Source organism: Apostichopus japonicus, chromosome 8 (genome assembly GCF_037975245.1).
Source record: "Apostichopus japonicus isolate 1M-3 chromosome 8, ASM3797524v1, whole genome shotgun sequence".
NCBI classification, from domain to species: domain Eukaryota; kingdom Metazoa; phylum Echinodermata; class Holothuroidea; order Aspidochirotida; family Stichopodidae; genus Apostichopus; species Apostichopus japonicus.
In genome coordinates this window covers 15,898,187-15,921,852 of record NC_092568.1, presented here as the reverse complement: position 1 = coordinate 15,921,852, position 23,666 = coordinate 15,898,187, and the positions used below count along the sequence as shown (strand labels likewise).

General features: G+C 37.1%; 2 protein-coding genes and 1 long non-coding RNA gene across 4 annotated transcripts in view; 1 reads left to right on the top strand and 2 right to left on the bottom strand.

Annotated features, from left to right (window-relative positions):
• Positions 1 to 683, bottom strand: part of LOC139970722 (E3 ubiquitin-protein ligase FANCL-like) — a 10,874-nt gene extending 10,191 nt beyond the window's left edge. Inside the window, exon 1 of one of the 2 annotated variants that reach the window (XM_071976669.1) lies at positions 543 to 683. The gene's annotated coding sequence lies outside the window, so the exon portion shown is untranslated. Of the gene's footprint in view, positions 1 to 351 lie in introns of both variants that reach the window. The other variant, XM_071976668.1, reaches the window with a different exon arrangement.
• On the top strand, positions 666 to 14,608 carry LOC139970717 (crooked neck-like protein 1). The gene is made up of 15 exons (XM_071976659.1): positions 666 to 824; positions 3,713 to 3,802; positions 4,692 to 4,846; positions 5,562 to 5,645; positions 6,096 to 6,225; positions 6,928 to 7,039; positions 8,002 to 8,180; positions 9,318 to 9,479; positions 9,986 to 10,186; positions 10,572 to 10,712; positions 11,105 to 11,251; positions 11,659 to 11,853; positions 12,278 to 12,433; positions 12,732 to 12,824; positions 13,354 to 14,608. The coding sequence occupies exons 1-15, from the start codon at positions 771 to 773 to the stop codon at positions 13,474 to 13,476; spliced, it is 2,022 nt and encodes a 673-aa protein (XP_071832760.1). The 5' UTR covers positions 666 to 770; the 3' UTR covers positions 13,477 to 14,608.
• Positions 14,604 to 23,666, bottom strand: LOC139970726 (uncharacterized). Its single transcript, XR_011794199.1, has 3 exons — positions 23,508 to 23,666; positions 22,292 to 22,393; positions 14,604 to 14,887 (listed from the first exon to the last, which is right to left on the bottom strand). It is a non-coding gene; the product is annotated as an uncharacterized lncRNA (long non-coding RNA).

Sequence of the window (23,666 nt, the reverse complement as noted above, 5' to 3'; positions counted from 1 at the left end):
AAAAACAATTGCACTGACAACAGATGGGATCACTGGGCTCAAAAGTTGCCCACTAATATCACTTGGAAAGTTGGCTAGCACAATACCAACCATGAATGATGGTCAAATTTACAGGGATCCCAATTCATCACAACCTGACATGAGCTTATGAATATCTTTGATTAAGCCCTAGTCCTAGTGACATCCCATCACTGTTCAAAACATTATTTCAGCTCGTATTTGCCAAACCATTGAAAGTCCCATTGCTTCTGCAATGTTGACTAGTAATAATTATTCGAATAACCGTGGAAGTGTTCGTCAAACTCTCGAGAAAAAGCTATGGCTTGCATTTCTATGGGTAGTATTACTTACCTAGGCCTAGCTTTCATCGTCGTTAGTCAACTTGGTATTCATGCAGAAGTCTGGATCGGTTGCCATTATCCAGAAAACTTCGATAGAAAACCAACATTGCCGCAAAACACCATCACGTAATCAAGAAAATCTGACCAAGGCAATGCTTGCTGAGAAAATAAAATAATAGGTGTGCGATTCCGTAAAATTACCTGTGTAGTCTCTTGACAATTTTGCACCAGTTTGTTTTTCCCCGGCAGAACTATATTGTATTACGCAATCGACTGAGTGATAACCGTACCTACAAACTCTTTGACGCGGCGACATGTAAAATCCCAATTTGAACACTGCAGTTGGTATTGTCGCACACGCAGTGGAATCGATCACCTTTGGTCTTTCTTTTCACCCATATAACCGAAGGAACTCAGCAGAATATAAAAATGGCGAACATAACATCAATTGGAGGCAAAAGCAAGATGCCGAAAGTCGCGAAGGTAAATATATATTTTAGAGAATTATCACAATTATAATATTGTTATACCAATGAATAACAATACTCGTGAAGCCAAACTTGGGGTAACATAGAACGTGTTCAACACTGCCTTACCACTGGTACCAGTTTTGCGAACAACGATTAGTGTAGTTCATCAATAGTTAGTTTAGTTCAGTATGAAAAAGGATCAGGAGGAACACTTAAGTCCCCATCAAGGACCCTATAGAGAAAGAAGAAAAAAACTGAAGACGCAAACACTCAGACCCGATTACAATGCTTAAAGTGCTTGTCCAAAGCATTCTTAAACCCATTGACACTACTTGTAAGTACAACTTAATCAGACAATCCGTTCCACTCATTCACAACCCTATTAGTAAAAAGTTATGCCGAATGTTAATCCTACTGTGACTTTTGGAGTTTAAGACAATGACCTCTGGTACAACTACTGTTAGCAAACATGAAAAAGTCGGTAAAGGATAAATTGTCAAAACCATACACAATCTTGAAAGGTGGGGCTTATTCGCAGGGCAGCCCTGCGAATAGCCAGACACATACACCTTATTCGCAGGGCAGCCCTGCGAATAGCTGGACATAAACATCTTATTCGCAGGGCAGCCCTGCGAATAGCCAGACACGTACACCTTATTCGCAGGGCTGCCCTGCGAATAGCTGGACACAAACATCTTATTCGCAGGGCAGCCCTGCGAATAGCCGGACACAGACACCTTATTCACAGGGCAGCCTTAGGCTGGGTTAATGGGCTCAGTAACTTCGGGGCTATTCGAGTTTGCTTTTGAGCACCAGCTGGCTTTTTGAGAGTCTTAATTGGGAGGTCCTATATTTTGGGGAATTTATTAGCCTTTGGGATTCCTATCTTAATGCTGTTAGGATTGGTTTTGGGAGCCTAGGGCCTTAAGATTGAACCAGTCTAGCATCAGTACTGCCAACAGAAAAAAATGTCATCCCTCATTTTCACCTTTGTTTTGCAGAGTGACTGCTCATTTGCATGTAAAGGTGTGGGAGGGGGGGGGGAGTGTCACACCCTTGACCATATTGGCTTTCAGGCAATGTCGGCTTTTGGGGAATCCCAAGATTAGCTCCCTTAAAATAAGCTTTTAAAATTGAACTGCTGGGGTTCCAAAAATTAACTTATGAAGTGGCTAAGACTATTTGGGCCCAAAAGGTTGGCTTTTTCAAGGCCCCTAAACTGACTGGTATCAATAGCAAAACCGGCCTTCCAAGCCCCTCAAATAAGGATTAAGTAGCTACCTATATTTGACGTTATGGGGTCATAAAGATTGGCATAATTGAGGACCCCAAAATTGACTTTTCAGAAGCCCTTTTTGCATCTCATAAATCTGATAACTTGCAAAAGATTCAATCTCATGATTTGGGGCCAACTGTTCTATCCTTTAATATCCTTAATCACTGCCTACACCTAACGTTAGACTAACAAGACTAGGCAGTGGCTAACCGTTGGTCAGTCCATTTAGCCTAGCCTAACAGTAACGCTTATGACATGTATTTTAGGCTATATATAGCCTACCTACGTTGGAACTTACGTACAGTCTTAGGCCTGGGGCCGAATCGTAAATTTAACGTGCAATGCAATTAAGTTCTTCTTATGTCAGTCGTTTCAAAAACCATATATTTCTAATAATTCATGACATTTAAAATGTAGCATCTGTAACATGTAAAATGTAGAATCTGATTTTGTAAGTCTGGAACTGAAAGACATGAAAGAACTTTGGGTTTGCGCGCCGAGGTCAAATGAGTGACGTCACATCAAAAATGATGTCATCGAAAGCCAATAATATGCCTATTTCCAAAATCGTCACAGCCCTGCGAATAAGGTGTCTGTGTACGTTATTCGCCGGGCTGCCCTGCGAATAATCACTTCGATCTTGAAAACCTGAATCAAGTCCCCACATAACCTCCTAAGCTCCAGTGTGGAGTTAAAAATATATAGGCATAGACTCGTCCTGATACAGCAACAAAATATTATCACAAAAATGTCCAGTCCGTGACAAAATGTCACATCTGTGACATAATTGGCTAATTACACATTTAATTTATTAGAAATTTCTAATTTTGCACAATATCTTGGCTTTTCATAACTCTTCCATTGCAATGAGAAGTAAGAGATTGAAAAAAAGTAGAGCAATTGCATTCCTTGAATAAGTACATTCTAGAAAGTTACGGACGTGACATACAAATATTTGTGAATGTATAATATGTAAATTAAAGCAAGTCATGGAAGTTTAACTTTTGTAACGTATTGGTCTCAACTCTTACATTATGTCCCACCTGGTTTGAGTTCAGTATCAAACTGATCTTGTAAAGGCTACACAAAGCTCCATGTCACATTCATGATCTTGTTCTGTTTAATTAGCATTAATTAATGGAGGAGGCTATTAGTATTTCATCAAAAAAACAAAATTAATCAAATGAAGGTCATGGTGTACCATATCCAGATTCATTCAATTTTTTGATAAATGAATAACTATATTTTTTGCAAATCCTTGTCCACCTTTTTGTGGAATGCCTCTGGCATGCATAGCTGGTCATTATGATTAAGCAATCATGTTTTCTTTGTTATGCTAGGCATTCTCTTTTGTTCATATGAAAGCTGGGAGTCATTATGTTTATAAAAATTCTTATCCCTATACAGGTCTTGAGTTATATAGATCATATGTACCTACGTTTTACTTTATGGCCGAACTACGCTGCTTATGTAATGTTCAGTAGAAACAAAAGAATGATGTCCATATAAGTCTATGGAAGCTAAGTATTCAGAGGATTAAAGCCACATACAGAGATTACAGTAATAACTGTCTGTTAAATGTATGTCTGAATTGTGTTTACTAATTTCTTTCCTATATTTTACAGGTGAAAAACAAGATGCCTGCTGAAATGCAGATCACAGCTGAACAGATTCTTCGAGAAGCCAAGGAAAGGGAGTTGGAGGCAGTTCCTGCAGTAAGCCTACAGTACTCTTCTATTAAACATATATAAATGTAACATTGTACTCACTCAGTTTTAACATATATTTAAGATACTGAGAACTTATAAAGAAGCCTTGTCATATGATAGAGTTGACTTGCAAAGTTTGATTGTTTTGTTTCAGTATTGGACTGCAGTAGGTATTGCAAATTTTGTAAGACATTTGCAAATATTTAATGTGGTCTACCGTATATTTCCAAAATTTCTTCAATCTTTGTCAGAATCAAAATTTGGTATTTATTACGCTGTATTCTGGCTCATATTGTGAAAGGTCTACAGACACTTATGAACAACATTGTCCTTATCACTCTAATAGGCATTAGAAATCAGGAAGATAGTTTTGACTCTCATCAATATCCATCAAAGATTGACCATTTTACAAGTCTTTTCTCAATTCTAGTTTTATTTATGAATACACATTAGCTAATTAAGCACACTGATGGTGTACAGAGAGTGACTGCCTAATTTTCTGTTATGTTATCCCTTTCTTTTCACAACCTTTGTTTGTTTCAAGTACACTGAACACAAGTTTCTAGCCTAAGGCAATTTTTTTGAAATATTTTATTGTCTTCTTTGAAAAGAGGAACATCACATTATTCAAATGATATATGTGGGCTTGAAATTAGCGGTTAATTTATTAAGGGCTAAAATTAGAAAGTTTCATGAGCGCAGCACTCCACGTTTTAGTTTGCACATATTTAATGAGATTCCCAAAATTTTTGGAAACAAAATGAGCTTTTTTTTGAAAAATTTTCAACAGATTTGGAATGAGAATATCGCACACAACAAATTTAGTGAAAATGGGTCAAGTGGCTAGGTGTCTGTAGTACTTTTAATGTTTCCCAATTCTTATCTCCCTTGACAGCCCCCAAAGCAAAAAATCACCGATCCAGAGGAGCTGCAAGAGTACAAGCTTCGTAAGAGGAAGGAATTTGAAGATAATTTGAGGAAGAACAGGAGTGTGATGGGAAATTGGATCAAGTATGCAGCATGGGAAGACAGTCAAAATGAAATTGACAGGTAAAAATTTCAAATTTCAAAGTAAAGTGGACAAAGAAAGAAAAGAGTATGTTTTCTTTCATTTTGTTACTAGCCAGTTTCTCACAACAAGCAAGAAATATCCATGCAGAAACAGCAAGTATGACGTGTTTTTTAAATTTTTTTTTAATGAAACCAGATGCAAAAATTTCTTGGTGTGAAGTGATCTACATAAATGTACTACTTCTTCATCAATATCTGTAGATGAGCATGAGTTAGAACCAGAAATACTTCATAAAAATAATATGCAATTCAACGAGTGGGAGCTTACGTACATGGAAACACTATTTGTTTAGCTATCAGAAATGTACTGTTGGTGTTGCAGGTGAGAAAAGGGAATGAGTATCCTGTAACACACTTTGAAAAGCAATTCATAAAGCAAGAGCTATTGTTATTTTCTTTATGATGTATTTAAATATGGAAATGCATCAGAATGAAATCCACATATATAAAAGTTGATCATTAAAACTGGTTTATCAATTTTACGTTGGACTATGGTTGCCTGATCTGTCTCAAGTTGCCAAAGATCAAGTATCCAAATAAATTTAAGCAGTTTTGTTGAGGTTATGTTGCTAAGTCATAACAGCCACAGATACGCCAACTTTTTCAAACAGGTTCAGTAGAATAACGCAACTTTTTTTTGTGTATTTGGTGGTATTTTAAACGGTTTATGCTTTCTTCTCTTCATTTACTACAGAGCAAGATCTATTTATGAAAGAGCTCTAGATGTGGATCACAGGAACATCACTATCTGGTTAAAATATGCTGAAATGGAAATGAAGTAAGTGGCATATGATAGTAAGGTAACTAAAGAATGTGTTTAACATGTAGAGCATTGTTTACTCCAGTATTATAATTCTAGACAATATGAAAAAGTAAGATTGCTTTGTCAGGGAAGTACCTTGCTAGATTTGATATTTTTATGTGTAATTCTAACTTGTATGTGAAATGAAGTGTTGCTATGCTTGCTACCCATGCTGCAAAATTCTCAAGTGAAATTCAGCTTCAAATTGCACATAGGTTTGCAATGCAATTGCCACAGTTGCATAAGTTTTTTTTTGTATACCGAAACTATTGTTTATTTTATTAAGTTGTTGCCCACTTATCCATTTTCACCTTGCAAACAAGTTGAAACAATCCCAATAACCAATCTAACTACATCTAATTGACTATTACCCTCTCTTCTTTATGTTTATTAATATGTGTGGATTTATTTCTTCTCATGTTTCAGACATAAACAAGTCAACCATGCTCGCAACATCTGGGACCGAGCCGTTACTATTCTTCCCAGGGCTAATCAGTTTTGGTATAAATATACTTATATGGAGGAGATGTTAGGGAACATTGCGGGTGCTAGACAGGTACAGCTGATGAATAAACCACTCAGTGTCATTTAAGATGTCTACAGTATTAAACTTATAGACGTGTGGTACCAAATGGTGTGGTGTAGAACAAAAATGATCATTTACAGATTTTGCAGAGTTGGAAAGATGATTTGATAGCGATTGAAAGTTGAACTGATACAAACTGGTTCAGACCTGTGTAAGCTGTTCTGTTTATACCAACAAGAAATCAGAGGGTCTTACCATCATGTTGTGAATATAACAGGATAATTTACTCCTGTAGCTATTAGCCAATGAGACTAAGGTGTTGCACAGAGTTTATAATGTTGGATTGTATCAGTATGTAGCTGACATAGTTTCTAATGATCAGCCACTCTAGATCTAAGTAATATTACAATGTTATTGTCTAAGCAGACAACTTATTTATCATCTCCAACAAACAATTCCATTAATGTGTATTAAGTCCTGTTTCTTATGCTCTCTTGTAGTACTTTAGATCTCCTATCGAATGCAGTTTGTGGACAGATACACAGTCAGTTACAACTGTCGAGACCTTTAATACATTTTAATATAAGTATTTCTCATCCACTGTAAAGTTGGTGAGTTGATATAACAATTGAACCAAATCCTTTGTTTCTGGAAATGAACATTGTATTAAATATAAACTGTACTTTATTATGGATCCTTTCTTAACTGTGATGTTGTTATTTACTGTTTCAGGCATTTGAGAGGTGGATGCAGTGGGAACCAGAGGAGCAGGCCTGGCTCTCATACATCAAGATGGAGCTAAGATACAAAGAGACAGATAGAGCCAGAGAAGTCTATGAAAGATATATCCTTTAATGGCTTCTACAATCAGTCATTTCTCTTTGCAATTAAAGAAAATAGACGAGGAAACATACCAAACACACCATGTGGTTTTGTGAAGGACTAGTGCACAGTTCTTTATAACTAATGCATCTGAAAAGTCATTAAATAAAACTGCTTTAAATGTAGGGTGGATTGCAACCAAATAAAAACTGTTGTTCCTCCATCCGTGCTTCCCCTGTCTGTATAAATTCAAGATTTGATTGATTGATATTACAAAAGAGTTAAAACCAGGTTAACTTCAGAAATAAAAATAGAAATCAGAGGCTTCATAAGTGTTAAACCACAAAAATGAAAGAGAATAATAATAGGCAACAGGAGTAATTAGTATGAGACCAAAGGGCTAACATTGATGTTTAGGACATGTTTAAGTTTTAGATGTCACATTGTCTTGGTTTCAGTTTCTTTATCTATTTAAAGCAAGAATAAAATGTGTGGCAGGATGGTGCCTGTTAATCCCTGCTTTCATTCAATAGTTAGAATATATTACGTCAATCCACTTCTTTCGTGCATTACATATTCATTATTCATCGACAGTATAGTCTTCATTCAGTATAAGCATTTGCTGTCCAACAATATGACATGTTGTTGTTATAAGTGAAAGAATCCAGTTCTGTTTTGGTGTCTTCCCCTTCCTACCTCAATGTCATCAGAGAGAAGGGTTTGTAGAGATCTTGAGGACAACCCTCGTGATTTGTGATAGATAGGTCTTGAGTAAAAGAATGTCATATTTTAGAAACTTTAATTCCATACCAGATTAATGGTTGATGATAACCTGTTGTAAGAATGAATGATCTCTTGCTTACAATACATTAGTAACAAAGTACATACAAGATCTGTGGTGTCCTGTATTGTGAAATATTATGGTGTGATCAACAAACCTTAAATATCACTACCGATGAAAACATTCCTTAACGACATGTTTACTTGTGTATGTGCATCCAGAGATTAAACATTGGATCAAGTTCGCTAACTTTGAAGAGAACCATGGCTACGTAGGTGGGGCGCGAAAGGTGTATGAGAGAGCAGTAGAATTCTTTGGTGAGGAACACATGGACGAAAAGCTATTTGTATCTTTTGCCAAGTTTGAGGAGCGACAGAAAGAGGTAACTTAACTAAATTACAGCTACTTCTCATTTCTCAACAGATCTTCCTTTCAAATTGCTATGATATCACCATAAATACTACCCATGAACTCACTAACTATTTGTAACACTCACTATACTTACATCTCTATACTCACTGCCCACTATCTTCACTACCCAGCAGATAACTATCAGAACCATCACTGTATACGTTAACCATTTACCCGCTACCACTATCCATAAACTCACTACCTATTTATAACACTCACTATACTTACATCTCTATACTCACTGCCTACTATCTTCACTACCCAGCAGATAACTACCAGAACCATCGCTATATTGGTTGACCATTATACCTGCTACTACTATTCTCACTGCCATTGCATAAACCATCATTGATATTACTATCGGCCTCTCCCTTAACTCACTACCTCAATTATCACTATCTTTTGATAACTGTCAATACTTACTACTGCTATCCTCACTTCCCCATTACTTATCACAAACACCACTGAATTAGTTAATCCATTGGTATTTTCTATCACTTTTCGCATTACCTTTAAAGTAATTGGTATAAATATCACTCATGTACTATCCCTATTATCCAAACTATGCCTGATATAACTGTTCCTACTATTACTATATGTGCTATCATTATACCTCCATATCCTCACTGCCAGTGGTCCATTAAAGTTATTATCGAAGGAGAAACAAATGTCATAATCATCTTCATCTTGTGTACTGAATATCTTTGTGATGAGCAATTCCCCCAAACAGCTAAAATAAAAGTTTGTGCCATTTTAGGAGGTTTAAAATAAGTACTCAAACACTGCCATTTTGACAGGGTAAAGTTAGATGACATTAACTAAACACAGAAAGGTAAACTCAGCTTAAGGTGATTTAAATCTAGTTTAGGAGCAGTAGCAACTACAGATATCAAAGCTGGCAAAGTTTTCCCTTCTGCAATTAGTTCTGGGTTTTCTAGGGATGAAATATGTTAGCTTATTAGATTAGTTAACTGCTACCTTTATTTCAATGATTGAACTGCTATCTTTATTTCAATGTTTGAATTGTTATCCTTGTGTTTCATGTTGATACACTCATTAAGACTCATTAAGCTGCAAAGTAATTGATTATTTTATATTGCAATCACAGCACGAAAGAGCAAAGGTCATCTACAAGTATGCGCTGGACAACATTCCGAAACAGTACGCTCAAGAACTGTTTAAAAACTACACCATTCACGAGAAGAGATACGGCGATAGGTCAGGAATCGAGAATGTCATCGTCAACAAACGCAAGTTTCAGTATGAGGAGGTAATTCTAGACATTTCTCGTTTCTTTCAGTTGTCGAATGTCACTATATTTGTGTCTTTGTTTTAAAGAGTTGATATTAAACATGTGATGTGAGGTCACTACAGGCCTCTGAAATATATGATTAAAGTCACTTCTTCGTACTTACTACCACAGAGAATATTGTTATGATAGTTCTTTCTGGACCTTCTAATAACAGTTGTGTTATAATCAGTGCTTGGTATGTGGTTGTATGTGTGCAAGCTAGTGAAGATTCAAAAGATGACAGGGTAATATAGCCCCAGTCATTCACAAAAGTAGGAGTAAAGTGCAAAAAGATTAAATACTGGTTTGTTGCTTCAGAGGGATATTTTTTTCAGAAAATTTCATGGACCCAAATTTAGTATTTGGACAACTTAGAAAGAAACCTTTGTTTCCCAAAACATGGAAGTAATACTGGAATGTTTGTAACATTTGTAGTTTCATCAATGTTTCACACAGCTCTCTGTTTTCCTGTTTGTTAACTCTAGGAAGTCAAATCCAATCCGAGTAATTACGATGCTTGGTTTGACTATCTCCGTCTGATAGAGGGTGAGAGTGATGAGGATGTGGTCAGGGAACTGTATGAGAGAGCTATCGCCAACGTGCCACCTGCGGAAGAGAAACGTCTCTGGAGAAGATACATTTACCTCTGGATCAACTATGCCCTCTATGAAGAATTAGAAGCAAAGGTATTAATCAGAATAGATATAAATAGTTCTTTAAAAGGTCATCCATGGTGCCCCTCATATTTAAGGGTGCAAAAAATTGCAATCCCTAAAATCTTTAAAGTTTTCAATTTTTCTCCTCTGTTTGAAATGGAACTTGTCAAGCTAATGATTTATTTTGTGATGGGATTTTAGTATTGAATGGCATTGTCATAGTGATATCATCAACATCAAATAGCTGCCTTACATAACACTCACATAGAATGTTTCTTTACATATAGTAACTAAATACTCAATACGGACATTCCAAATGTGCAATTGCCTACCATTCCTTCCTGTCATAGACATTCATCAATATATCAATGCAGCAATTTCTGATCTTTTTCATTTTTGGTTCCTTCCATTTTAGGATTCTGGAAGAACAAGGGAAGTCTATAAGGCTTGCATTGATTTGATTCCTCACAAGAAATTTACTTTTGCAAAAATCTGGCTGATGTTTGCCTGCTTTGAAATCAGGCAAAAGAATCTACCAGCTGCAAGGAAAGTCTTGGTATGTATGACGGTTGAATGATATAACAGTTTAATGGTGGCAGCTGCATGAATGAATGATGAATGTAATCCTGTCACATTTTCTTTTGAATTGGTCTGGTCTATCATAGTATTGCAAGATGCCCCTAATTCAGCATTTCTTAAACTGGGCTAAACGCACCCCCTTGGCTGCAAGACCCCAAGGAGGTGCATAGCAGTTGAAAGTCACACTAGATGTGTAAAAATTGTGTCTCACTTTTTAATTGGAGATAATATAGTGTAATGATTTACAATCTATCGTTCTGTTCCTCCCTGTGTGCTTCAAATCCCCTTAAATAAATGACAATGCCCACTATAAAAGAAACCATTTAACAGATCATGTTTACATGTTGTTACACTACTTGTATTTTACAGGGACATGCTATTGGTGTGTGTTCAAAAGACAAATTATTCAAAGGTTACATCGAACTAGAGCTTCAACTTAGGGAGTTTGGTAGATGTCGCATCCTCTACGAAAAATTCATCGAACACAGCCCTGAAAACTGTACTACATGGATGAAGGTATCATCATTGGTTTTTGTTGCATTTTCAGAATGTTTTCCTTCAAACGAACTGCAAGATTCTTGGAATATTCTCATACGGAGGATTGCAGAATCGAAACATGTGTGACGTTTTTCTTGTAGTATTCCTCTGGCACATTGTACTAATAGTGAAGGGTATCTTTGACAAATGTTTAGCTGAGTGTGCAATATCCATTGCTAACTTCATTCACATGTTTGTGATTTGCTTTTCTTTGTTTTATTGTTACAATTTCTTTTTTATCAGACCTAGGTCCTTGATTTTTGGTTTTAATCTATCTTTATATTAGCACACTGATCATTTATATCTGGGGATGCTAACTTTCATCGTCAAGGATTCAGAAACCCCTGTAGACCAGGAACTATACGTTTGTGATTTTCTCTCTGTAGTATGCTGAGCTGGAGACCATATTGGGGGACATTGAGAGAGCTAGAGGAATCTATGAGTTGGCCATCGCTCAGCCTCGACTGGATATGCCAGAGGTTCTCTGGAAGGCTTACATCGACTTTGAAGTAGAACAGGAAGAATATCAGAAAACAAGAAAGCTCTACAGGAGGCTACTGGAAAGAACACAGCATGTAAAGGTGTGTGAATCTAGACGAAAGCTCCTGCAATTGTCCTAAAGAACCTTGTATACCCCATGGTTGATATATAAGTTTTGATGTTTGTATTTTTATTTGGAATTTCAGACAAGAGCTCAGATTTAGTTTTAAGTCTTATTTCAGTATATTTAGAGCTTTTAGTCAACTCAAGCCGTCTGGCCAATGGTTGCTCTTTCAATAACCAATCTTTTGAACGGTTTTGGTGCTTGTCCACATTGGAATTCAGATGGATGCATCTTTATGTCAATTTTCACAACTTCTGCTTTCTGGCCAGTGTTGGTGTAGAGAGGGTTACTTCAATTCCCATACCCAGTCACTTGATATCATTTGTCTGTTATGGATCCATCAGGTTGTATTTATTCCTTGGGCAATACGTTATCTTTTTTCTTCTGAATCTTTCTGGCAGGTTTGGATCAGTTTTGCTAAGTTTGAGCTCTCTATTGGAGATGAGAATTGTGTCGCAATGAGCAGAAGTATTTACAAAGAGGCTCACAGAAGACTCAAGAATGCAGATGAGAAGGAGGAGAGGCTGGTCCTCTTAGAAGCTTGGAAAGATTTTGAGGTGAGAGACCATCAGATATGTTCAAATGATTTTTATCAATCGATTTATGCCAAAACTACTGCTTTGTTATGTTCATCATTTTCAGTGATTTGCTTCCTTGAATTGCCCTCAAACTATTGAAATCCTGCAGATCAATTCGAGAAAAGTTGATCAAACGAAGGATGTTCTGTGTACAACTTTTTACCAAGATAAATTCAGTTTCTGGAGAGGAAATCAGTTGGCCTCCACAAATTGTATAAAGTACATCATTGCAAAGACTTTCAGTAATTAATTGATGTGTTTTGTTTTTTTGGTACAGGAGGAACTAGGAACTGAAGATAGTTTAGAAAATGTTCAGAAACTGATGCCAAAGAGAGTGAAGAAGAGAAGGCAGATTGAAACAGAAGATGGGGTAAGTTTAATTCTCCTCTTATCATAAGGCTTCATTTCAATGACAAGGGTATCCCGGAAGGAACCTAGTACATATAAATAGCTTTAAGTAGGGTTGCTTTAGTACTTATTGGACCCAAAAACTAAGAAGCTGAAGTCCATGCTATGCCATGTTCATCCTCTGCATATGTTGTACTTTAATCATTTTTGGTATTCCTTGATGTTAATGAACATTAACATTTCCCTTTGTACTCTGTGAACATGTCTTTATTTTAAATCTTCTTATTGTTAATCACTTTTACAGGGGCTCTGATAATATTTCTCTTTTAATAACTTGCTCTGATTTTAGAGAAATAAATCGTGAAACTTACCTCCATAACATGGTGTTTGTTTGTTGTATTAGGGATAAGTTAGCACTTGTTAAATACTCATTCCTTGTAGTGGAAACATGTATGCATAGTGATTGAATGATGCTAAGGAAAGTAAGAGTGAATTTGAGATACTTTGTTTTAATTACTGTAAATGCATTTATTTCTCTAACTTCTTCACAGTCTGATGCAGGGTGGGAGGAGTACTATGACTACATCTTCCCAGCTGATGAAGCTAACGCTCCCAATCTTAAACTCCTGGCGATGGCTAAGATGTGGAAACAGGGAGCTGAGGAAAATGACTAAGGTTTACATCTGGACAAATGTAGATTATCTGAACTCTGTAAATGAAGCACGGAGGTGTAGAGCCTCACACGACATACAGCAAAGAAGCGACAACTGTCCATGGATGAGTTGCGCTGAAATCTGCCCAGGTGCTTTACTGTGTCATAAAACAGCAGGAGATCCTCTATTGTGATGGCAGTTTTTTGTGGTTGGCATTCAACACTACCTGGACATGGCTAAATTTTACAAGAAAACTGTAGATGATTTAGCATTCCACAAAACATAGCTGTGGTCATGCTGCACCTGTTTGTACCCCCCAATGAGCATAATGTTGAAATTGTTATTGAACTTAACTAAAAAGACATTAAAGAGTATCAAATCAAAGGAAGAACTGTGTAATTCATGGAAAAAGGGATTTTTATCACGTAGCAAAAAGCTCACTTTGTTGACAATGTGGGAATGTTGAAAGAAGCTTTTCGATATAGATTAACTCTAATGTTACTTGATGGATAATGATGGCTATGTTTAACAAATAAATTGTTTCCACCCTGAAAGTCTTGAACCTTCTATATAGTAGATCACATAGATTCTTCAAAGCAACATTCTTAGAAAAGTAAATTTGTGGTTTATTTAAGTTTTCCTTAAATGGTTTGGACAGTTAAAGGCATTGAAGACTCGCCCCAAACCGCGTGCGGCCATCTGAAAAAGTTAACTTTCCGTTGCTTGCAAGTGAAGTTTTGTTTGTGTCGCTACAAAATGCAGACAGTACAGTAATAAAACGTAATACCTTGTTATCTTAAGCTGGACCTGAGATGTCCATCGCTGTATTGTTTGTACACAGTGCTGTGGGTATTGACCGCAGCTGTATGTACTGACTATACACAAGTGTCTAATTACCGATGGTAGTAAGCTGTGTGTGTGTATTTTCTACGATCGATGGTGGTGTCTAACAGTTCTGGTACACCTCATTCGAAACTAGGTCAGATTACCGGCATTACACGTTTCTTTTTGCGCGAGTCTTCACACCCTTTAAGCACTAAATAGTCTGACTTTTTTGTTTGTTTGTACAAACATGTTGTGTATAGTTGTAAATATGTAAGGACAACAATAATGTACTTTTATAGTAATGAATAAAAATGAAGACCAAATCTTATTATCTGTCAGTATTGTATTTCTTTTCATGTCTGTTTTATTTCATAATCATATAGTACTGCTGGCTTTCTCCAAATATTTTGTAAGACATTAGTTATTTTCCTTTTATTTTAAGATGATATCAGGCGATGACAGCTATTACAATGTCGCCATATTTTAGTCGGTGGCTTTGGTGGATCTGGATCTTGGCCACTTGTAAATACTCTATCACTGTATTTGTATAGCAGTCCAGCGGCCAGGAGGATGGATAACATCTCAAAGATGAGAGGAAAGGAAGATACTGTTGAGACAAATATGAAATCAACTTTCAGTTTGATGGAATTTCTTTTAACTTCACAAAATTGCTTGAACAAGTGAACACCTATTTTGAACATATATTGCAAGAATCCATTGTCGATTTCCAATAATTAACATATTGCAAACTGGGTGAAAAATTTAAAAGAAAATAAACCATTAAAATAGTTGGTTTTTTTACTGGAAAATTTTAATGACTGGCAAAAAAATTGGACTTTTAGTTTCTTTCACCAATGTTTTGGTTCACAAAGAAAACCTATTTCGATGAAATGTTTGCATATTCACTGGCGGATCCAAGGGGGGGCCAAGGGGGGCCATGGCCCCCCCAAAGGTGAGTCAAAAAGTGTTTCCGAACATCCGCTAAATCATATGATTGGAAATTTAAAAAATCGAGAGGAATAGCAGTGGTAGACTAGTCTAAACCTTTTCGTTTTCTGGTTTAAAATTAAATGCAGAGCTCCCAACTGACCGGCAATTCGCGGGAATCAGACCCGCATTCTAACACCCAAACCCGCTGACCCGCACAAGCGTCCGAAAAAACCGCATTGTAATTGTCAATATACATAAAAAAAAATTGCATCAAATCTTGACTTAGCAACCATCATTTCTTTAGCATTTAGCATAATAGAGTATAAAACCTCCTTTACAGCATCATTTGAACCTCAAATTAGCCTATATTTCTTTTCATTGGGGCGAGCAGCGAACATTTTCATGCCACGGGAAAGAATGAATTATCACCTATTATACAACACCTAATTATATTCCGGCCATTTCGTCCCCGTTTTCGCGTAGTGGCGAACGTGCACTTTTGGCGAAATTGAGTTAAATATTGTTCTTACCTATATCGAGGGTGAAGAATCGGTTGAGCCGGGTTAGAAGTTTTAACACTGTCTATTTTTTTCGTTTTTTCTGACTCATTTTTGACGAATGTCCACCTAAGACCCACTCTCGTTTTTACATACTGACGAATACTTTAGTCATCATTACAACCACTCAGTAACACTATTTGTCTAAGGTCCATGCATTTTTGCATATCGACGAATATTACCCTTTGGAACAAGCCGAACATAACAACCATGCCATACTGACTTGAGAACCAACTAACTGCCATTTGAAAACACCCAGGATTATGGGAAGGTAATATCTTTATTAGTTCACCTCGTCATTTAATTGATTAATACAGTATTCATATACTACGGAAGCGTAGAAGGGACATGGTGATGAAAGAGAAACAAACTCGTCAAAATGACAAAATTCGGAAAAAGACGTTTTGCCGAGTTTAACAACTCGTCAAAACGACAAAATTATTAAATTTGCCCAGATGCAACAAGTCGTCAAAATGACAAAATTTTGAAAATTGACGTTTTGCCGAGACGCAACAAGTCGTCAAAATGACAAAATTTTGAAAATTGACGTTTTGCCGAGATACAACAAGTCGTCAAAATGACAAAAATTTGAATCTCAACGTTTTGCCGAGATACAACAAGTCGTCAAACTGACAAAAATCTGAAAATTGACGTTTTGCCGAGATACAGCATGTCGTCAAAATGACAAAATATTGAAAATTGACGTTTTGCTGAGATACAACAAGTCGTCAAAATGAATAAAATCTGAATGTTAACGTTTAGCCGAAATATAACAAGTCGCCAAAATGAAAAAAAATCTGAAAATTGACGTTTTGTTGAGATACGACAACTCGTCAAAATGAGAACAATCTGAAAATTGACGTTTTGCCGAGATACAAATCGTCAAATCGTTACAAAAGAAGTACGGTTTCTCTTAACTGTTGGCGGCTTTGCTCATCACGAGCATTACTCTAGCCTAACTTAAAACTACCTTTTTCTAGCTAAGTAATACCTAGTTACATAATTGAAGGTCACATACTTTTACATGAAACTTTGGAAGGTACTAGCATATTTTATACTTAAGTAGTTACTTTGCTACAAAGGACGAGGAGGGGGGGGGGGGGCGTTTAGACCGAATTACTAGAAAATCTGTATAGCAACCTTTAATACTGTCTTGCCAAATGCTTCAATTAATGAAGGATCTTTTACGATTTATCAAAGAAACATGGCTTATTCATTGGCTGACACAATTTCTTCAAGGATGGTCCAGACAAGTAAGGTTGGATAAAGGGTTATCGGAAATATTGGAAATAAAGGTTGGTGTGCCTTGCGGTGGGAGGGGGGGGGGGTCCATTATATGCTATATTATTTACTATATATACTGATGAAATTAGGTCAAACTCACACATTTCTATAACAAAATATGCCGATGATACTGCTGTATCATGTACAATTCATAAGAGCTCTGTTGAAACTGACCAATGAAATTGTCAGTGTTCTGTAAATGACATAGTTCCAACATGTGACCGCAAGACTTTATTGCGTAACTCCCCCCCCCCCCCCCAAAAAAAAATAAGGGAAATTTGTTTTTGAAAATAAACCATAAAACATGAAGTATCATTCTATCAAGGTCGCAACGTATTATTATTATTATTGAGGGATCTGATATGGCTAGAACCTCCAAAACTGAGTACTGGGAGAATACAGTGACGACAGTTTGACCTTTTCTTGGAAAGCATTAAGGTATTAAAAATGTATATTATATAGTATCTAGTGTGGCTTACGTTGTGTCTTTTTTTAACCAAAATGCTAAGGAAAATGTTTTCAATGCTATTATTCTACCCTGGCACATGTGATCTATACAGTGCCTGCCTGGTACCATTTTATATTGCAAAAAAAAAGCAAAAAAAGAAGAATGAAGTTTCTTAAATACACATCATCTATATTAATTTAGAATACAATATACTTTTAGAAAAAGTAAATGCTGCTGCAAGACCTGAGTTTACAAGAATGGCTAATAAGATTTACAGTGATCAGAATAACCCTTTGTATACTGTACTGAAAACTCTCCTGCACAAATCGAGCAGAAATCTAAGAAATCCACACAAAATACCGAACGTAAGTTTACAGCAACTCATTTATTTACCGTGCTGCTTTATACATTCCATTCGAGCACTTAGAATGTTTGTTATAGTTTGTTTGTTATATCGTTTTATCTAATAACTTTTTTATTAGTAGATGTATTTTATATGATATCCTATCATCTTGACATTTTCTCCCTTTTTATATTAGTTATTCTTGGACTGTTTGGTATCCTATCATCTTAAAAAAAACTTTTATATGAGTTATTCTTCTTGTTGAGGTGTTATATGACTCCTCTCTATAATTTTTATATGTATACTGGAAGGAAATAAAAAGAAGGAACAACATACTACAGTACATCTTGGAAGCACTTGAACAATGGCACAGTTATTTCCTTCTTTAAATCTGAGGATTCACACGAGGTTGGGTTGGATATTATGAATGTGCCTGTGAGCGTAAGAAATTTTTTATACGTATACTGGAAGGAATAAAAAGAAGGAACAACATACTATAGTACAACTTGGAAACACTTGAACAATTGCACAGTTGTTGGGTTGGTTATTATGAATGTGCCTGTGAGCGTAATAAAATTTCACATTCCATTTAAGGGGATAGTATAGTGGAATAGCTTCCCAAAGCGTTTGAAGGATACTTAGAAACTATCGTCAGAGACATTTCACGTAATACACTAACTTGAAAATGAAGAATTGCACACAATTTCCGTAGTCTGTGTGCTTTATAAGAGTTCCGACTTAACAGATTACGCCACTGGAACTATTATTTTTGCAACTGCATGTGTTCACATTTCATCATATACCTTGTCTATTTTATACATTATAGAAAATGGTGGGGGTTCTTTAAAATAAATAGGACCAATATATAACCCTTTCAGCAGCCGGCTCTCCTTGCCCTCCCTACCTCAACATCTCTCTATCCGACACCCTACATTTCACCCAAGAAACACATACTAAAACACTTACATCCGCCCATAACCCATACAAATTCCTTGTCTATTTTATACATTGCAACAAAACGTGGGCGTTCTTTTTAAATTAATAAAACCAATATACCACCATTTCAACAGCCGGCTCTCCTTGCCCTATATACCACCTCCCCTCGTCATATCCGACTCCATCCATGTCACTCAAGAAAAACATACTAAAACACGTATGTTGGTACCTGCGTATAACCCATTCCTTGTCTATTTTATACATTAAAGTAAACCGTGGACATTCTTTTTAAAATTAATACGACCAATGTACCACCCCTTCGATTATTTTCTTCCATCGTAAGGTTATTCCACATACCCCCCCCTTCCTCTCCCCATGTGACAGTGAACTTTCACGGTGTACCCTATGGCTACTACACACAAAAGTGACGAATACAAGTCTGTGACAGGACGAAACCTCAAAATTTAGTTCTAGCACAGTGATCAATGTGTGGCGAATGTCTAAAATTAACTGAAAATGACATGACATAACGACGAAAATGTTTACACTAAAATTACTACTATGTAAGAAATTTCAGCAACAAACATGAGAACTCAAAGTTCTATTTGTTATATTTAAAATATTGACAACTTTCGGTAAAAATGGATCCTCTTTTAGTTACGCTATACTAAAGTCAAAATATGAAAATCTTTAGAGCGCGTTTTCTCAAAACTCACATTTTGAACATTCGTCACTACGCCAGAACGGGGACGATTTGATTGGTCAATTGCTTCGTCGATTGCATGCAAAATCCGCTCTATCAAGGGCGGCGGAAGCACTTTTAATCTGGGGGGGCACCAACGTCGAAGGGCACTTTGCAGAAATTCGATTGGACTGATGCAGCCTGATATTTAGTACCCTTCATAACGCTTATTGTATTATCTTATTTGCGTATACATATCACTCCATCAACGCCCCCCCCCCCCCCCCCCCCTCAAGGAAACAATGCATACTAGCACTGCAGTATCTAATGTGCAAATTGGGAAACAAGGAAAAAGACAAAATGAGGTGAAATGATTATTAAGTCCAAGTCCCTGCACACGCGATCGATACATGCATGAAAGCAAATGAAATATGTGAAAATACTGAAAGAAAAGTAATTTTCTATGTGTTTTTCAATGGTTAAACCGATATTATTATGATGATTATTATTGTAACGACTTTGCCAATAATTGTAACCAATTTGGAAGGGTTATAACACGGCAAATGATTGTATGTTATTGGCATGCGATGTAATAACCAACGCATGCCTATATGATACGCACATGAAGATGTTGAACGCGCGCGTAGCGCGCGAAAAATTTTGGTTATTATTTTCGGGCAAGTCGTTACAGCCCCCCCCAAATCAAATTGGGCTCCTACGCCTGTGGTAGTAAACATTTAAAACTTCCCGAAATATTTGATTCGACGTGGGTTTCGCTTTGTAAACTCTTTTTTTATTTAGAAATTTTTATGTAGAAAAAGGGCACATTTTTAATCTGAGGAAAAGTGGGGGGCACGTGCCCCCTGTGCCCCCCCGGTTCCGCCGCCCTTGCGCTCTATTGCACGCTATGATGATAGAACCATGCGTTATACTTTTTTGGTAGCACTCTTTTCAATGGTAAGAGAGCAGAGAAACTTGTCTGTTCAAAACAATCTGTTGCATGAGTGCATTTTACATCCAATTATATCCAAATTTGAAGGTGTTGTATAAAACAAATAATGAATGGTAATGAATGGTAAAACGAGGCGCAGCCGAGTTGAATGGAACATTCCATCTTTCAACTCATGAAATATTTGCACTATGGCACTCATAACCATTCATTATTTGTATACTATTCAATTTATTGATGTTACACACAAAAAAATGCATATTTCTCAGAAAATTTTGGGTGACAAAAGCCTTTCTAAGTGCCACCATTTTACATGTAGGCATCACCAGGATTCCAAAAAAAATTCAAAAGGGGAGGGGGACACCCCTCCCCTTATACCCCTCCCCAGGCATGGGCGGCGATCCTGGGGGGAAGGGGGATATATCCCCCCATGAAAATGGGTGGAGGGGATGTAACACACCATATCCCCCCCACCAAATGCCAGGGATAAGACTATTTTCATGCCTTTATATGCATCATCGTGAATGTACGGCTCTTTTTTAGCTTCATTTCTCGCCTACCATAAACGCAGTGCGATATTTTCAAATAAACCGTCTTTATAAAGCAAGAATAGTTGACTGTAGGCTTCATTGGCCCTATAACAACAAAATGTATTATTGCGCCCACCGTATTGATATAGTACATATATGCACCCTCGTAGTATTCATATAGGCCCTATAGTAGGCCTACACACGTACATGTATGTTCCCTCGAACCGCTGAGAATCTCATGTTACCAGGGTAATGCTTAATGCACGTTTCACCTGGATGCCCTAGCAATCGGTACCTAGGAATGTAACTATGTGTAATTGTGTATTGCATGTGTATAGGCCTATAATAGCCTGCATGAGGCCATTTTCTTCATGGAATAATAGAAAAGAGCTCTCGAACATTCTAACGTAGTGCCTGAAACAAGATTGACAGGGGCAATTTTCCCAAAATAACACCCGATATTAAAAAAAAAGTATTTTGGATCCTGATTATAAGATATTTCGGACATGATATCCCTATTTTAAAGTTGGGTATATGCCGCTTGGAAACCTCTGGAAGTGCCGTTTCCGGCCATCTAGAGGGTTTGTAAATCCCAAAATTTTCTTGTACGCTTCGCGCCAACTCATGGTGGCGCTACGCTTAGATAGTCAACAAGGTCATATCCCCCCCCCCCCCACTCTGAAGTACGGATCGCCGCCCATGCCCCCAGGACGGCGATTCGTGGCATGGACCAGCATTTGCCTTCTCAAGAGTTGGGAGCTATGTAAATGTATGTGCATGAGGATTTACAGTTTAACACCATTTTGCAGTTACAGGCTGGTTGTAAGAAATTTATAACCTATGAGAAATCAAATTTCTTGAGAAAGATGATCTCAACTTTGTTTTATAAATATTTTAGAAAATTACACCTGGGAAACATTTTTTTTAGAAGTAAATTAACATCACCATTGTACACTTTTGTCGCACCAAATTGCATCTGAGGGCATTCAGAAATAGAAAGTTTTCCAAAGGGGAGGGGGACACCCCCTCCCCTTAGACCCCTCCCCCATATCACTCTAATGCCACTTTGGCCCCTCCCAAACAATGGCCCTGGATCCGCCAGTGTGCATATTATGAGTTGATGTTCCCACTTGTCTAATCTTCTGGACAGGTATAGGTGATTGCATCAATTTTCACTCTGAATCTAGAGTTAACTCGTCCTCTAGTAATGATTGCATATGAAGTAAAACATGATTTAATATTCTCACCTTAAAAAGCATGTTTTCAGTGGCAATCACTTACATGCTGAACCCCCCACCCCCGTCCTGTCCCCTCCCCCTCTTCTCCTGGTTAGAAATAGGCTGAAGGTTTACCTGATTCCAGTGGTTCCTCTGGCCACTTGTATTCATCACAAATCGTGATTTCTTTACCTCCACATGGAGACTGCAAAGACCATTCCGATAACCATGCAAAGCCTGCCAGAGAAGTAAAGATATTCTCGGTGTCTCAATAGTAGCAGAAATGTCTTCAATACCTTTACCACCATTTTTAATACCAACATTGATCATTTTCACCATTGTTACACAACGATGTAACGCTAAATCTCATAAGTGTTGACATTTACATAGCAATTGCGCTTTAGCAGCTAATCAAAGAACTACATTTTATGTTTGGTCTTGATATAGGAGAAAGTTTCACAAAGATGATTTGATTGAGAAGATACAGAATGACACTTGAAATCCTCGTTTTTCTAGACATCAGTAAAGAATTAAAATTCATTTAAATAAAACATACCGCAGTCATCTCATGAACTCCGACGTTTTATCAAAAGAAGTATACTGTCTATACATTTAAAAGTTAAAGGTTTTACAGTTTTGTTTGAGGCCAAGGCCTCCTCACACGACTTTACAATTTAAGCCCTGGTCATTAGTAACTTGTCACACCTACAAGTGTGACAATTCAATAATCCCTCCCCTGGGGCACTTCCCATAGGGTGCAGTCACAAACCGGCGCACGCAACTATATTTACAAGTTATCTAGCAATTTTACACCAATGTGACGAGAGGTAATAGAGAAAAAGTGTCTTGCCCAAAGACATAACAAAGACATAAACGTAAGAAAGCGGGATCATTGATTAGCCCCACCCCTTCCCTTCCGAGAAGAAACGATTGGAAAGGAGAAAAAGAGATTAAAAGGATCATACATAATGCGGTGATGAAACTATACTAGTAACAATGTATGACAAATGCATGTGTCAGTAAAGAAATTCTCCAGATTATTTACAACCGTCAAACTTTGTGACTCACAGCAAGGTGTTCCTTTCCCAATGTACAATAATACAACCTAAAGCGTTGGTTCATGACACAGTTGGGTAAATTAGTAATTGGGACAATGAGCCCGAAGAAAGTTTTCTGAAGAAAAATGATTGGCAAAAATAGGAAAGGATTTGGTATGTCCACGATAGGTGGTTCAACGTTTAAAATTTCTACTCCGAGTTAAGTTAGCTAGCTCCCCGTAGAAGGACCTCTTGTTTGTTTTCTAGGTTGCATTGTCACTTAGCTTCCTTACACTGTACTCAACTATACTTACATGGAGACTCTACAAAGGAAAACACACAAATCGAAATCGCTATTAATATAAACGTATTCATATTCTTCGTTGTCCGGTGTAAAGTGCTATAGGATATCTGCGAGCTCGTTGCCAAATATAACGCTTTCAATGCTAGTTGCAACAACTACCAAATAAACC